This window comes from Atta cephalotes, assembly GCF_000143395.1.
Source record: "Atta cephalotes unplaced genomic scaffold scaffold00080, whole genome shotgun sequence".
NCBI lineage: Eukaryota > Metazoa > Arthropoda > Insecta > Hymenoptera > Formicidae > Atta > Atta cephalotes.
The window spans coordinates 166725-183786 of record NW_012130144.1 but is presented as its reverse complement, the minus strand read 5'-3'; the positions used below and the strand labels follow the sequence as shown (position 1 = coordinate 183786).

General features: G+C 31.0%; 1 protein-coding gene across 1 annotated transcript in view; it reads right to left on the bottom strand.

Annotated features, from left to right (window-relative positions):
- Window positions 1-4637: 4637 nt before the first annotated feature.
- Window positions 4638-17062, bottom strand: part of LOC105624493 (flocculation protein FLO11-like) — a 22570-nt gene continuing 10145 nt past the window's right edge. The window contains exons 6-8 of the mRNA XM_012205852.1: window positions 10374-10555; window positions 5621-5861; window positions 4638-4885 (exon numbers count right to left, since the gene is read on the bottom strand). Of these exons, the coding sequence (XP_012061242.1) occupies window positions 4638-4885; window positions 5621-5861; window positions 10374-10555 (671 nt within the window). The remainder of the gene's footprint in view (window positions 4886-5620; window positions 5862-10373; window positions 10556-17062) is intronic.

The following is a 17062-nucleotide window of genomic DNA, read 5'->3' as shown; positions in this document are numbered from 1 at the left end:
GTTATCGTATGCCGTGCACCATAACTTCGATAAAATTGAGCGTGATCTTTATAAAAATGGTTTATCATAATTACAAATAAAGGTGAAATGCATAGAAATCAAGAATCGATTAAAAAATACTTAGAGAAAATTAATACAAATTAATCTCAGATATACAAATAAAAAGAAATTCTATAGTAGTATATATTTTAATTGTGTTCTTAAGAAACAATATTTTCTGAAAGATATTTTAAGAAGATGTAGGAAAGAATGTTTTGCTAAAATATCTAAAAATTTAGCATGGAGATACAAGATCTGAAAATAATTTTGTTGGACTGAAATAATTATACATAAAACTGACGTAAAAAAGTTTTAAATTCGCACGATCAAATCGTCATGATGAAAGAAAGATGGGGAGATCTTAATTAATTTCATTAAGCCATCTCTTTCACGTCTTCGTGCCTGGAAACAGTGATCACCAGATCGATATCCCGGCCGGGAATCTGATTCCTTCGACCTTGCCTCTTTCTCCAGAAAATAGGCATGGTGGCACCTGTAAATCTCTACTGCCCATCTTCTTTTAGCCCGCGGACTTTGACAAAACGTACTGAATGTATGCATACCGCGCCTTTATCTCATCCGGGACGAGTTCGCACGCATAAATCCATTTTCCCGTTGCAGTAAATCTGCGGCGTCTGTCGCGGACGCGATTTCATAAATCACAAGGACCGAAGGCAAAACCCGCCTTCTAATTGAAAGAGGAGTAAGCCGACGCAATCCAAGATAACTTCTGAAGAGAGAAAATCCTGAGTTGTGCAATTTCTTTTATTCCTACGCTTAGGGCGATCAGAATTCGATATCTGTGATTTAAAAATATCGTAAAATTTCGAACTGTTATATTATTAAATTACAAAATTTATTTATTTTTAGAACTGAAATATTTTTCCTTCAAATTTAATTAAGAAGAAATAATGAGTATTGAATAAATTATTGATGAACAAATACTTGTATTAAATATTTATATTACACACACACACACACACACACACACACACACACACACACACACACACACACACACACACACACACACACACACACACACACACACACACACACACACACACACACACACACACATAATTTAATTGTAATTTTTTATTAGATTCATAATTATTTTTTTTTAATAGCAAGACTTTTCATTGATCATTCAGTAGATAAAAACTATTTACATATCACACACTTTTATAAAATAATTTTGTAAAAGGATACCTTAATTCTTGTTGCAAAGTGTTTTATTTGATGTATTAGATGTAGTAGGAATAAAAATTGTGTATTTCAGAAATAAGATCTTATCGCCAAGTGTGTTTTAAGATATTTCTGCTTTAAATAAAATTATTCCAAACAAGATAAAATAAGCTTGTGCGCAAATATTTGTTTTACCTACTGCTTGCATAAATTTTTGACGATCGAGAAGATTATTGTGTTTTCTGAAAAGACAAATATGAATGACTTTGGTAATTTTACCCCAAGGATAGAGGTAGAATTAACGAACAAGGTCACATTGTACAACATATAACCATTTTACCGCGGATTTTTTGCGTGAATTAATATGCGTATGCACAACGCGATGAAATTAATGGTAATTCACCATATTTCACGCCGGCATTTTTCGCGCTTCCGAGGCTATCTATTTTAAACACTTAGCAAAGAAAGTGGCAATCGGAATCCAAATAACACAGAACATTCCAGTAATATTGCGTTGTAATGTTGCTGTAATATTGCTGGAATATTGTTCTATCTAGAAAAATATTGTGCGTATGATGATTTATATCTCTCGTGAAATCTTTCTCAGAATTTTTATATAAATTGAAACACTTTTCAGAAATATTGAAAAAGTCTACATCTTTTATTAAAATTTTTTTATGTATATCAATTCTGAAATATTCTAAGCTTCTCATTCTATAATTGTTGAAAAAATACTTTATAAACTTTTCCAAATTTCATAAAATTTCAAAAATTATAGAATAAGAAATCTTAGAATATTTCAGATTTTACTTATGTAAAGAATTCTATAAAAGAATTCTTCTAAATTCTGTAGATTCTCTCTTCTAAAATTCTGAATTTATATAAAAATTTTGAAAAATTTATTAGGCAGAAAATTATATAAAAAATTCAGAGATAAATTTTCAAGTAAAGATGCTTTTGTCAAATTTTAAAAATCAAAATCGAAATAATATGCCATCATACGCTAAATTTCTATGAAATTTAATAAAATACGTAACAGTTGAATTTTCTCACACATTTACTGACAAAAATTCTTAATACAATCGAGTCTACATACAGTGTTGGTCGCAATTATTTTATTCGCTGCAATGCACGAAATGCAATATCTCATTGAGAGCGATATCTCAAATAATAACGACAAATGGAGATGAATCATATCAAAATAGAAACAACGTCGCAGGAAAAAATAGCAAGATAAAAAATATTTAATATAATAATCAACTGATAGCGGGGATTTAATCGGTTTTTTTTAAGCGACCGCAGTATATGTTCTGTCGCAATTTTGAGCGAATTCGTAACGCTCATAAAAGTGAAGAATGAAAAAAGGAAATAGCGTGCGATGTAATCGATACTGATCGTCGCCCTAAAACACGTCGCGAAAGACTAGAATGATTAAGTATAAACGCGTCGGGCGCGAAACACGGGATGCACATACCTAACGACGATTAATAGCGAGAATTATTGTTACAGTATTACGGCGAGTAATGCGGTTCGGAGAGTGGAGCATCTCTTTTTGATTTCCGGCAAATATAATATTTATCGTAAATATAATATTTTTATGTATGTATATGTATATATTACGCAAGTGACACAGTATGTACAAAGTCGCGACGCAGAGCCGAGTCTCATTGTGTCATCCAAGTTTAACGTGGAGAGCTAAAGTCTTTTAAATTGCCTTCCCAGAAATAATTAGTCGATGTTGATCGACCAATCATCTATGGCTAGGTTCCTTTCGCTCGAAGTAATAAATGAATATCAAAAAATTAAGATAGAATTCTCTACTAAAAATAGTATCCGTTATGTTTTGATTGAATTAATCAAAATACTTTTCTAATAAAAAAATAATTTATGTACAATACCGCCTAAAAGAATCAATAAATGTTGTTTTTTTAGTATGTATATTTGTCATATATTTATCTATTGGATTCTTTTTATCATTCAAAGAAAAAAAATTTTGACGCACTATATTCTTAATTTGGTTTTTACACAAAGAAACAGAAAAAAATAAGAAAATTCAAAACATAAATACTAGTGAGCAAATATTTAGTCCAAGGGGTTTATTATAATCCTTGAAACGAAGTGAAAAGAAATTACAAAAGTGAGCAAACAATATATTTGAGTTAATAAATGTTTAATGTAAAATGTGAAAACAATTTTTCTATTTTTTATTCTACAAATTTTGCCATTTATTGAAACTTTTGAGCAGTGTTGTAAAATATAACATGCCTTCAAATCATCAATTGCGCACAATCATTATTCAATGCATACATTCTCGTTTATAAATAAAATTAAGAAGACGAAATATCGAAAGATTTACGAGCGACATGTCGTGTATATCTAATTTTGTAAAAATGCTACTTACCCAATAACACTCTATTCTAGATGGAATATTTGCATTTTTGAGGTCTTATAAATTTTCATTGCGCTTCAGTACCACGTTATGTTATTTTTTTGCCATTTATCACAGTATCGCGTGTTCAGTACTGCGTTCCTGTGTTCTACGTTCTGTGTACTTCAGCAAGATAAAAATCGCATAATTAATTATACATGTACCTCAAATAAATCGTAGAAGCATCAAATGATGGCAAAAAGTCATTCGTAATTATTACAAATGAGCGTAACGTTGCCAAGTACACGTCGTATTCACGTAATAATAAATTAACATCGCATCTTGCCATTATACTCTGCTATTGCACAACGATAATAAGATCCATGCAAATACATATACTGAACGAATTTGAATTTACGGACGGATAGCAATTTTTACGTGCAAATCGGGGAATTTCGTACATCGAAAGAACAATTTTGCTAAAATATTACAAAATTTAGCTAAATACAAATCTAAAAATAATTTTTTTAAACTATCAAAATAATTGTAGGACGCTCAAGCTGATTGTTAGAATGTCAAAACTCTTTGCAATATTGCTCATTGAGTTTCTTACAATTATTTTAAAGATCTCTCCAACTATTTGCAGATCTGTATATATCTAATTTTTTTAATTTTTAAAGTCCTCAGCAAAATCATTATTTCCATGCATTATTTCCATGACAATTTTTCGTTGTTCTAAGTAGCACAATTGGCGATTCCACTTTTCAATATTTTGTTCGAAAAGACAGAATATGTTTCATACAAAATTCCTACAAATTTTAGAGGTCAAAAACAATAAAAACATCCTAGAACCTTAGTATTCGATCTCTCTAGGATAATTTCAATTATATTTTCTTCCCGCGAGGGAAAGTCGCTTTTAAAGATCGAGATACATCAGAAAATCTCCCTGCTCACATAGCAACTAACGCGTGCCAAAAGTAAGCCTCTCCGCAGGATCAATTTCTCAGTGCGATGAGCCTGAGGTTTCCTCCGGCGACTTCTCTCAATCGGTGCACTCAGAAGCGAAGCTCTCAAGGTCCACATAGTGCCCGTTCATGTTGTCCTCCAGTAGTTGGGCGAGATCCCTGCGTAGGATCTGGAACTCCGGCCTGCGATCGGGATCGGCGTGCCAACATCGGGATATCACCCTGAAGAGCTCGCTTCGGCAGTGCGAAGGCCTTTCCAGCCGATAACCGTTGTGCACGTTCCGCATGACTTCCCGCGCTGTCATATCCGGGTACGGTGTTGAACCTGAATAGAGAAGAGAAGATGGTGCGATTATTATGACGGGATGTCAACATGATAGATCGTGGTAAGAAGTTATCATCCATTGATTAGTGTACAATAGTTTAACAAGGAACAAAATGGATATTTTCTCTTCCTCTTCGAGTAAATAAGATATTCAAGATTATCGTTGTATCGTGTATGTGAATCGGATCTTTTTTATTGTAATTTTTTGTTGTCATTAAAAATGTTAAACAAGTATGAAACGATGCGAGCGTTGCAAATGTTAAATGAAACGCACACTCTAATTAATATAAGACGATAAAAATTTAGAAAATTGTTATAAAATTTGAATGACATATTTATATAATGACATATATTTTTATTTATTTCTTTTTAAGTTAACGATTTAATGATGTATTTTATAGATAATATTCTTCTTTTCTTTTTTAATTGTTAATGAAATAAAATTAATTGGATAAGTTTAAATGAATAAAATAATTAAAATATATAATATGCGAGCTATGTTACTTATGATACCGTTTAGCAATATCTCTGCACTATTAGCATAAATGTATCTGTATACCCGTATCCTTATTTTCATATTAAATAATAATAAGAGCGAGATCAAATGGATTCTTAGATATGATATTTTCTTCATCTTAAAGGGCTTTCAATAAAAAAATAATGTTTATTCTAACAACAAGCTATCAAAACTAAGCAAGTCATTCAGTTCTCGAAACGAACGATGAAGATACCTACCTAAAGTGACGATCTCCCACATCAGAATCCCAAAGCTCCAGACGTCGGTCTTCGTCGTAAACAGGGAGTAGATCAACGATTCGGGAGCCATCCATCGGATAGGTAAGGCGTTTCTACCATGTCTGGTCTCGATCACCTCACCGTCCTCATTGGCGAACCTCGACATGCCGAAGTCAGCGATTTTGCACAGCTTGTTGTGATCCACGAGAACATTTCTGGCGGCGAGATCGCGGTGAATGATCTGCACAGAAAAGATCACCGATCAAATCACCGATAAACGACTGGCGCTTGTGAGATGCATGTTCCATTATATGTGCGATTGCTTACGGGGTGCTATGACGGGGAATTACACGCTATTACGAGTTCGATACAGCCAGTTGTCTCGAGAAAAATTCAGCCTTGAGTCTGAGCTCACGCGTGACAAAACGAGATTCGCAGTAGAGGTAAGGACCAGTGCGAAGTCTGTGCGAAAACAAATATTGTTTCAGCAATACGAGAGCCTCGAGAGAGTAGATTCAATAAATCTAGCAATCCGTCAATATATGCTCAACTATAACTGGAAAGCAAGAATACCTCAGAAGAATAAATAAACGGGAATTTTAATCGACAGATTTTAATCTTCCAGTCTTGTGTAATGACAGATAGGAAAAACATCTGCGTAATTGCTACATAATTGAAAAATTCGTGTAAAATTTTAAGTATCCTAAACGATCCATCCAAATTTGTGATATATAATTTTTATAAAGTATAATTAATATTAATGGTGAGGTCACGAAATCATGGCGCAACTCGAATATCTCAACTTTTGTGATCGAGTTATATGTACATACCTCCTCTTTTTTTCTTATTCGAATTTTTACAATTGATAGTATAAAGTAATATAATTTGATGTTGAATATAATTTGAAATCAATTACTGATTGATCAATTGTCATCATTATTTTGAATAACTGCATATCGAGAATACACCCAGTATTCTTACATCATGCCACCAAATACAGACAATTCGAATAATAAAAAAATGTTAAGTGCAACTCTTGATCGCGAAAATCGTGGCATTCGCGCTGCGATTTCGTGTAGCCTTCTCGTTACTATTAATTATAGTTTAATTAACCGTTCAATGTGGCATTCGGTCAAATGAAGTTTCGCTAAATTACTCCAAAAGAGTCGCAATGAGAAACCAAGATGATAATTATTATACGCAACGAGATGATGCAAATACGACGTTACGAAACGTCGCATCAGCCGCGCTTGCCGTTGAAAATTCTGCTTGAATGCAGCGGCACATCTAGGATGCATCCACGCATATTCTCCCATGCAGCTGGTACGACACGCGAACACTATCATTTAGCGACTATGTAATTGTCTATTAACTCGAGAGAATAATTTTTGTTACGCCGTTTCCTGGAAGTTATTATACGGACGGAAACTGGTAATTCGACATTTGACGAGGACGATCGAGCGCTCGCGGGAGGTTTCTTTGTTTCCCTAATTGCCTATTAATCGTCAGGTGCGTTCTTCTTCAAAGTCGCCAAGCGCTCTTCCGTAGGCACATGCAAATTTTCTTCTTCCTCTCCGCGATGCGTAATACAAGTTCCCTTTATACAAGAATTTGAAATGGGAATGAAAAAAATATTTACTCCGAGTTCTTTCATTCACAACATTCCCATTTTAATCAATGATATGCAGGTCGAACGGAATAAATTAACACATCGGTTGCAAACTTTCGTCCCGGCTGTTTAGACTAAAACGTTTTTTTTTTTTTTTTCGAATACCGGTTCGCATCGCGATATTTGTATCATACGGCAAATATTCCGACGTTATGTTAAATTTTATTTATCGTGACTGCGTATTACAATCCTGAATATGTTATCGGAAGACAATCACAAGATGATCTAAGAATTTCATCAAATAAAATCATCTATGTACATTGAGAGAAAAAAATGACTGCAATTATAATAATTTAACTATAATTTAAATAATCAGTTCCGATATTAGCTATATATTTTTTTTTAGTAGAATTATAAATATTACTACTATCACTAATATTATATCAATAATAATAATTATAAAAATAAAACCTCTAATCATAATTATTTTACTACGCAATATAAATACATCACAAATATCAAACACTTTTCTTTCATATCTGCGTATGAACAGAAATACATTAAATAAATCATTTTTAATAGCCAATTATATAAAAGTTTAAAAATCAAAACAAGTTAATACTCATTTATAAAAATTAGAAATAAAATTATTTTTTTTTTATAGAGACGAGTTCTCTGTAATTTTAGAATTGTAAATATTTCCTTGATGACGCACGAATAACATAAAACTCTATATTTTACTATAAAACGCAATATGTCAGTCATGAAACTAATCAAATCGCACAGATTGTAAAATGCTGTTGATAACCATTATTGTTCTCAAATAAAGAAGTATTGAACGAGTATCCTCGAATTCGTTCTTTATGAAATATAAAATTCAATCCTAATGACATAGATCTCCATATAGAAACAATTCTTCAACAAACGCAATAGTGGAAGTTTTACCGTGTGAAAATGTTTGAGTTTAAACATCATTAGCGGATTATTTGTCGTGCAGTCGATGTTCCCTGTAACCTTCCACAAACTCAGATGTCGAAAAACTTTCACTTTTCATGTTTTTTTTCCGCAAAACATATATAAAAAAGTTTACACGAAATCTTTTTTTAAATCTATTCTTATAATTAGATAGAAATAAGATTTAATTTTTCAAAATATTTCATATCATTATCTCATCATTTCATATCATTATATCAAAATGATCGAATATAAAATTATGCTAGATATTGTTGAGATATTACTTCGAAATCACAAATGCTCCGTGCAAAAATATTTTTTATGAAGAAAAAATATTAAAATCACGAAGCAATCAGCTACGGATATATACAATTGTGCATTATTATGTGAATTTATTCTTACATTCGCATCATCATATACAATTACAATTTTATCTATGTTTTAAATTATGCAAGGTAAGAATCATTCACCACATTTCTTAAGTAATAGAATATTAATAACTGGCCGTAAAAAATTGTTAATATTTGTAATTTGTTAACATGTCGCAAGCAATAAACGTTGATTGATTCAAGAAACTGCACATTCATAAGAAATCTCGCATTCTAATTACTGATTGCAATTTACTAAAATATTTAAAAATTTTTTACTTGATTAAGCATCAAATGCATTACTCTCTAATGTATCTCTCTAAAATACTTCCTTTAAACTATAAAAAAACTAATAATTATAAAACTTAAATATAAAAAATTATCCATATCTAAATTTATATCCTTCGATGAGTATTCGAGGTGATGTCCTGAACGAATCGTTCGGACGATGCTTACAGGAGGGTCGTTAAATCGTGGGGAGATTAACGAGAGAGCCTCTATCTAAACATTTTAAATAACTGTGGCGTGTATCGATCGTCCAAGTGTCCCTGAAATTTATCGCGATTGCTTTCCTTGCTTGTTTAGTTCTACCTTCCTATCCTGTCAGCAGTATGTAACGCAAAAAAAAAGAAGAAAAATATTGCGAGGGACGAACCGTCAAGTGATTGTCAAGCGGTCAGGCGAAACTATTTTTTCTCTTACAATAATGATCTACGCCAAGAAGCTTGGAGAACCTTCGGTTCATAAATAAGCCATGTGCAAAATTAATTAGTTACTGTTACATCGTAAACTATTTCGCATCATTGATGTAATGTCATTGGGGAAAACATATCGGCATTATATAAGAGATTTTATTATTTTTGTTGCACTCGAGAGTATTTTTTCTCTTTGACGAACGACAATTAGTCATGTCGAAACCTTGCAGATTTTTAAGTAAACAACTCGATTTAAAAAAGTTAATGCGATGGCCTAATAATTTTGCATTATTGCAACATAATATCATCAAGGCTGTTACCGATTTCAATGCCGATCAATGCGATAATAATCGATGAAATGTGAAATTTTATGTTATTCTTATGACATAATCTCTACTAATAAAACGTTTTTCTGAAACATTATTTATAAATGCTCCAAAATTGCAAAATCATTTATTAAATAGACGAAACAAAGAGAATTATTTTAAAAAATTTCAGAGAAATTAAATATTACATGAATGATAGAATTACATGAATGATTTTCGGTTATGCATTAAAATTTCGTTCTATTATATGTGTAAAGAATAAAAACGTTAAAATTATATTTATTTTATTTTTTCCATTTATAAAAAATAAATGTGACAAATATGTCACAATAATATTTTTAATAAATTTGAAATTATTTCTATAAAATTTATATAAAATTATAAAATGATGTTGTATAATAAGAAAATATACATATATGTCGAATTTCTTTGTCGAACATATTTCTTTGTTGAACATATTTGTCAAATTTTTTTTTTTATGAGATTCAATATAATGTACACGTAGAGAGAAACCGGAAAAGAAAGCGAAAGAAAATGCTGTCTATTCTTTGTAGATTCATTATATGAGATTATCTTGTCTTTTTTCCCCATAAATATATTTTCCATAAATGTATAAAAATATATAAAAATTAAAAGAATATCAATGCCATTCTCATGAATATTGAAATCATATTGATTTAACTGATTCTCTCACACTCTAATTGTATTGAGAGAGGGAGAGGGGAAGGAGTGAGAGAGTTGAATCTTAATAAACTCCAATATTTATACTAACAATGAGAACTATTTCAAAAATATTCGTACCTTTTTTGACGCAAGATATTCCATGCCTCTGGCCACGCAATAACCGAAAACCGTGAGATCCCTGGATGTCAAGGCTGCTGAATCCTCGCTGAAGTTGTAAAAGTACTGCCTGGTACGGTGATCGCGCAGGTATGCAAGCAGTTTGCCGTACATGACGTACTCCAGTATGAGATAATGAGGCTCTGCAATCAGAGAAAATCATTGCATTAAATCCTTTATGTTCATTCATGAAAGAGCGCATTGGAGGAGCTTGTCGCTCCTGCGTTTCGAATAAAGGGATTCCAATCAGCGAAGGATAACTCTTATTCATCAACTCTTACTCACGATTCAAATAAGTAATGCCATTTTCAAGAGACGAAGCAAACGTATAATATTACGAGGTACCTCGTGTGTATTGAATTTACTTCAATAATGATTTACCATTCGTGGCATACTTTATCACGGTTCAATAAATCGAAAACATCGCTATGTGAAACGCAGCATTTTTCTCGGTCTCCGTTACACTTTCGTAAGATTGATCGAATTTTTTTCCGATTGCATCAATCGATTGCATTAGCCGAAACAAATGTAAATATGTAATCGATGCGTTTAAATTGCGAACTTATACATGGCACTTTTTGTATCATAAAAATATAACTTTATTCAAACAATAATTCATTTAAATATTAGCATATTTCAACATTAAATAGAATAAATTAACTACAATATGTATAATAATTATGTATTCACGTTAAATATTATAACATCGCTACGACATAACTTAAAAGTTATTATTTTGGAGTTACTTTTTTTGGAGTTAGTTTTATAGAAAAGGAACAGAAATGTAAAAAAAAGAAGATACAGAAAGAACATACTTTTATTTTTCAGTTATTACATTGAAATTATATTTGAAAATTAACATTACAAATTTTAATGATTCAATACATTCAAGCTCATTTTCTGAAAAACTTTATTTTTTTTTTAATTGGATTATTATTATAACAAATGAGCGACATATAATTGAAAAGGAACATTTTAATATTTAATTATTGCTTTAATAAAGTAACATTTTAAGTAGAATTTATTTAATTACATTATATTTATTTATTTGCCATGCTTTTATCGTCACAACGATAAAAGGTGATTAGAGGAACACATAGTGAGGATATTGGAGAAATATTTCACATTCGAAATAATTTAAGAGACTCTTGGGAGAGTCTCGCTTAGGTAGTACCCGCTTGATTGTAACTTATGGAGCCACTTTTGTCGGCGTATCGAATCGTAATTCTTATATTAGACCGATATTACGATTCTCCCTAATAATTCTTGTTCGCCAAGTAGCATAAGTTAAGCGTGTGCTGCTCGTTCCAAATTAATCGCATTACGTTTTTCAAACTGGATTAAACGTAATACTTACAATGCTTGTTTCGATCGTATTAAGTCGCGCATTATTAACGTGTATTAGCAATTCAATATCGTAACACTGAATAAGTTGTATCGCAATTACCACGCTGTACTATGTATGCTTATACATGAACATTAATATGTATTAGTATATTAAGCTTTATTAAATCCGACAGAAATTAATAGAAAAATACAAATAAAAAGATCACTACTAATTTGCAATTACTTCTTAATTTAAAAAGAAAATAAAAAAGATTGTTGTACATAAAATCACTCTTGAAAATTAACAAATCCTGAAGATTTTTTTATTACAATTATCTTCATTGTCGTAATCATATAAACTAAAATTTGGTTCCAGATATTTATATATATTATAATTTAAATGTTTTATAAAGAATTATAGTTAAAAATATTGAATTAACGATGGCTGCATACAAAGGATTTCTCTTCAAAAGCAATGCTTATTCTCTCGTTGGCACATGATATATTTAATCTCCATTGTCAAACATATGCGTGAATTTGTTGAACTCTACATTGCAAAAATTACGGATCCGCGCCTATGTCGATCGATATGGCACGCGCACGATACAATAGGCGTGACGAATGTGAAGCAATACGAGTGCGCAGTACGTGGGCTGTGATATCATTCACGTTTCATTTTTACGTAGATCATATTTTGCACATGCAAGACTGATAGAAACACGTTCGAGGAAACAATGAAACGACGACACGCAGACAAGAATAAAATATTCAGCTGGCATGTTATAGAACAAGTTCCTCTCGGATCTCCTGTTAATCTTACGGGCATCGTATATACAAATCATCCGGAGATAGTTAATTGTAAACAAAATTATAAACGCGATGACATTGAGACTTTGATGCAAATCAACGATTTTTAAATCGCAAAGTGTAATGACGTGTAATTAATTCTATTGAATTTGAGGACAATTCGTTTTCAAGATAAGAATGACGCAAAATATCAGGAACTTATTTAATGACACGACAAGTTTTGTCATAAAGCCTAAACCTAAGTATGCTATCAATCTCTTAAATTTCCAAGATATTATATTACATGAAAAATTCATGCCAAAAAAGAAGATACTTCGTTCTCGAGTTCGGCGATTTTAAAGAATGCTGCTTCTTAATGTCGCTCCTATTTCATACACGTCGTCGTGAAAGCAAATAAGCCGCCGAAACTCGATTAGGGACAGAAAGAAAAAGCGGACAATGGCTAAATAAGAGAGGCACATCATTTTTATCAGACACATAGCATTTTTTTGGACCCAGAGAAAATCGTTTCGCGATAAAAAAAAATTTCAACGTAATTATGATGTCTTCATAAATTCAATGTACGCATGTGTTAGAAATTAATTTATTTGTAATACAAATAAAATGCCTATTATGAGCTTTCGGGATTATTAGTGCATAAATTAAATTAATGAATTCATAAGTCGATAAAAGATATAATTCGTAATATACTTACCAAATTAAAACCTGCAGTTAACTTCGTTTGATAAGTATATACATTCCAATTGTTTGCGAATTATATCTTATCGCTTTATGAATACATAATTTATGCACAACCTCGGAGACTTATGTAATAGCCTATTTTATTTGTATTTTACTTTGTATTGAATTTATTTTTAAAGCTACAAAATCTATTGATCTAATTTATTTTAATTTAATTTATTTTTCTCTGAGATTGAAATTTCTTTTCTGAAACATTAGAAATAGAGAATTTACCGAATCTTTAATGTCTACCATCTAGTTCTCTGCTAATAATTCTCTTGGCGGTCGAAGCACGACTGTTCAACGTGAGACGTTTATTTTCGTCTGAATGGCGATCGTAAAACAGTCAAAAGACTTTCCTTTGACGAACATCGCCGGAAAGAAATTCGGACGTGGCCGCAAACGACGATAAACGCGATGGGACCGAAATTTAAATGTCGTAAATTTTATGCGGTGGTCTCGAGTTTCTGAACCGTTAGGAACTTTCCACGTTCACCATTGTGCGAGGGTTAGAGCTGAGAACCTTTAAGGTTCACTCTCTGAATCAGCGACGCCCAAAATACTGTACCCCTCTAAGCGATTTACCGCAGCAATCATCTCGGCCTTTACTGCGCCCACGAGGAGCATCTTATCGTTATGATTGTTGGCCTACCGAACAAATATCTTTCCAACCCGTTTATTTCTCTCATGAATAAATCTTTTTCAATAATTAAATTAAATTATTGATTAGCTCTATTATGTTCGCTGTTCATGAGAGCAAGAAATATTAAAACGATTGATAATATTTCTAATACAATAATTAATATAATAAAAACTTAACGCTAGATTTTAATGATGAATTTTATTTCTATTAAGGAAGGATTTCTGTAAAAATAATTCATGTATAAATAAAAAATGTATTAAAAAAATTATATAGAAGTTTTGTTAAAATAAAATTATTATAACTAACTTGATTTTTTTAAACGATATTAAATAAAATAGAAATTAAATAGAGATTGACTTTTTAATAACTTATTTTAATTAATTGATAGAAATGAAGCAACTTTATTATTAATCAAAGCGAATGATAATGTATTGAACTGTTATACTTAAATGAATTGATCATCCGTCCGATTGTATCACCGCTCGTTTTTCATTTAGCCTCTTTTGATTCGCGAATTGAACGGCCCTATTGCGAAGATATCCACTTAATAAACACATTGTACAACAACGAGGGACTTCGCGGGGATGCGTATGGAAATTTATGCGAACGATGAGAATGACGATATCGAACAACGCATGGAAGAGGAGAAAGACATATAATGGGAGTCTGACTCCCCGATTTATCTCGATGCGTACAAAATTGCTCAAATCTTTTTTATGTCTCTATCTTCAAATTTGCCTCCTGCAAAAAAAATACAAAACTCAACAAATTAATATTTGATTTGCGACAATATATGTCTTCTTTATCCGTCAATTTTCTAATTAAAAAAAATAATATATATACAATGTTTATAAAATTTCAAAAATTATTATATTTGAGTTAAAATTTTTTTTATCTAATACAAATATATTATAATACTATATTATATTGAGAGAAATATTTATGATTATTACAAATATAATAAAAATAATTATGATTAGAAGCTCTATTTTTAAAATTATTATTCGCCATAATATTAATAATAATAATTATATATTAATAATTCTCCCAAATGTATATAGTTTGCACCGAAAATGACTATAAATTATAGTTAAAATATGATAATTATAACAATTTTCTCTCAGTAAATGACACTATACATATGTATATATTTTTTTTCTTAAAAGTTATTCTTTATATGAGAAATATAGATTTGAACGTAACATATAGAATATAATTTTTAATGCTATTCGAAAATTTATTTTCCTACATCTACATTCCCCGATAAAGAATTTTAAATATATTTCTTATGTATATTTTCTATTGATTAAGATTCTGGAAAAGCATATTTAATTTTTTCTCGTAAAAAATAATTTTTTCGTAATAAAGATCATTTTTCAAAAAAACAATCCATTGGAGTATTTATCTGCAAGAAAATTATTTACCAATTCGTTACGCACACACTTTCGATAATGAAGCTCGGCGCCTTCGATTACTCGATTCGATATTATGGAAGCAAGATACTGCGATTTTTAATCAATTATATGATGAAATAACCAAGGAATTATACGTTGATTACATTTTTGTTTGCAAATAGATGCAATCACTGATGCTTTTACGCAAACTTATGATGAAGGAACAACAGTGTCGTATCAAGTGGAAAATTTATTTTGATTGGAAAGATATTAATAATTTATTTCCATTCATAAAATCAAGATTTCAAGGTAAATAATTTTGATTTAACATCGTGGAAAAACAACATTGGTTAAAAAGTACATAACATATACATTATAGTATATAGTAATATTTAATTTGCAGTTTTTTGTGAATGTTATCTATAATTATCTATTAAAGCACAATAACAACGCAAACAAAACAATAAAATCTTTTTCAAAACAAAGTAAGTACTTCTTATAGAATTATCATAATGACTGTTTAATTTATTATCTAGGCAAACACAATCGCAGAAAGACAAACATTTTTACGCTGACTATTTAATCGAATTCTCGCGTAATATTCGCGTCTTATTGTGCAATCATTTAAAACAAGTCATTCAACAACAATAAAACATGCAAACATATTTCGCATATTTTGATTTCCGATGTAAATATGTGATTTAAAAAAACAATAAAATTTTTTCATGACATTTGTAGTTTTGGCACATTTAAATAGTTTAAGATATTGATAAAGTAAATTAAGTCACGACGAGATCACGACAGAGGTTTATTGTTTTATTATATTTAATTATAATATTTATTAATCATGTGGAACGTTCACGGCAATTTTATTAGTTTGAATAATAAAAATAAGTTGTTAATTCGCAGCTTGTCTGTGAATTTCGATTAAATTGCAAGGACAACTAGTGCATCGCGGTAGAGGCGGTGGCAGCGATCTGATTGGAGGAGTCGTAATCCAAATGTGGTTCTATATGTATATCCCTCTCTTCGGCAGGACGTGATTACTTAATTACTATATACCAGCGATCCATGCATTTTTTCTGCGTTTTTCGAAGTGCCGGCAGTTAAAACGGTTTTTTAAAGTTTACGCTGCCAAGGCCCGCAAGCGGCGACATGCAAGGTCATAGTTAAGTGACGGTAATGAGGAAGATTCACCGAGTATAGTTGCGGTATGCAGCTGCAGGTGCAGCGCCGATGCAAATCGAAATAGGGACCGCGTAAGGATGCATTTTCACGAGAAATTGCGCGATGCATGTCGCACTGTCGGTACGTGTCGATGCCATATGGTGTATTTCTCCTTTCAGTTGATTATAGTGTACGATCAGATACACCACGTATGAAGGAATGATTCAAGATGAAAGTAATTTTATGTTAATTGAAAAAAGATTAAACTACGTTCGGTTAGATGTTCAGCAATTACGTTTGAGAAGTGCAGGCTATTAAATTAATATTATTCATCCTAAGGTTTATGATTGTGAAATTGTAAAATTCATTCAAATATGTTATTAAGTATTAACATATTTTTTATCAAATATGATACATATTTTATCAAATACTTTTTTCGCTTCTGTGTGTTTATTTATTAATTTTAAAAAGTTTTATTCTATTTTAGAATTTTTTGATTGAACTATGAACATTAGTTAAGATATAATTAAACGTATATATATATATATATATATATATATATATATATATATAATAGTATATACTATATAAAT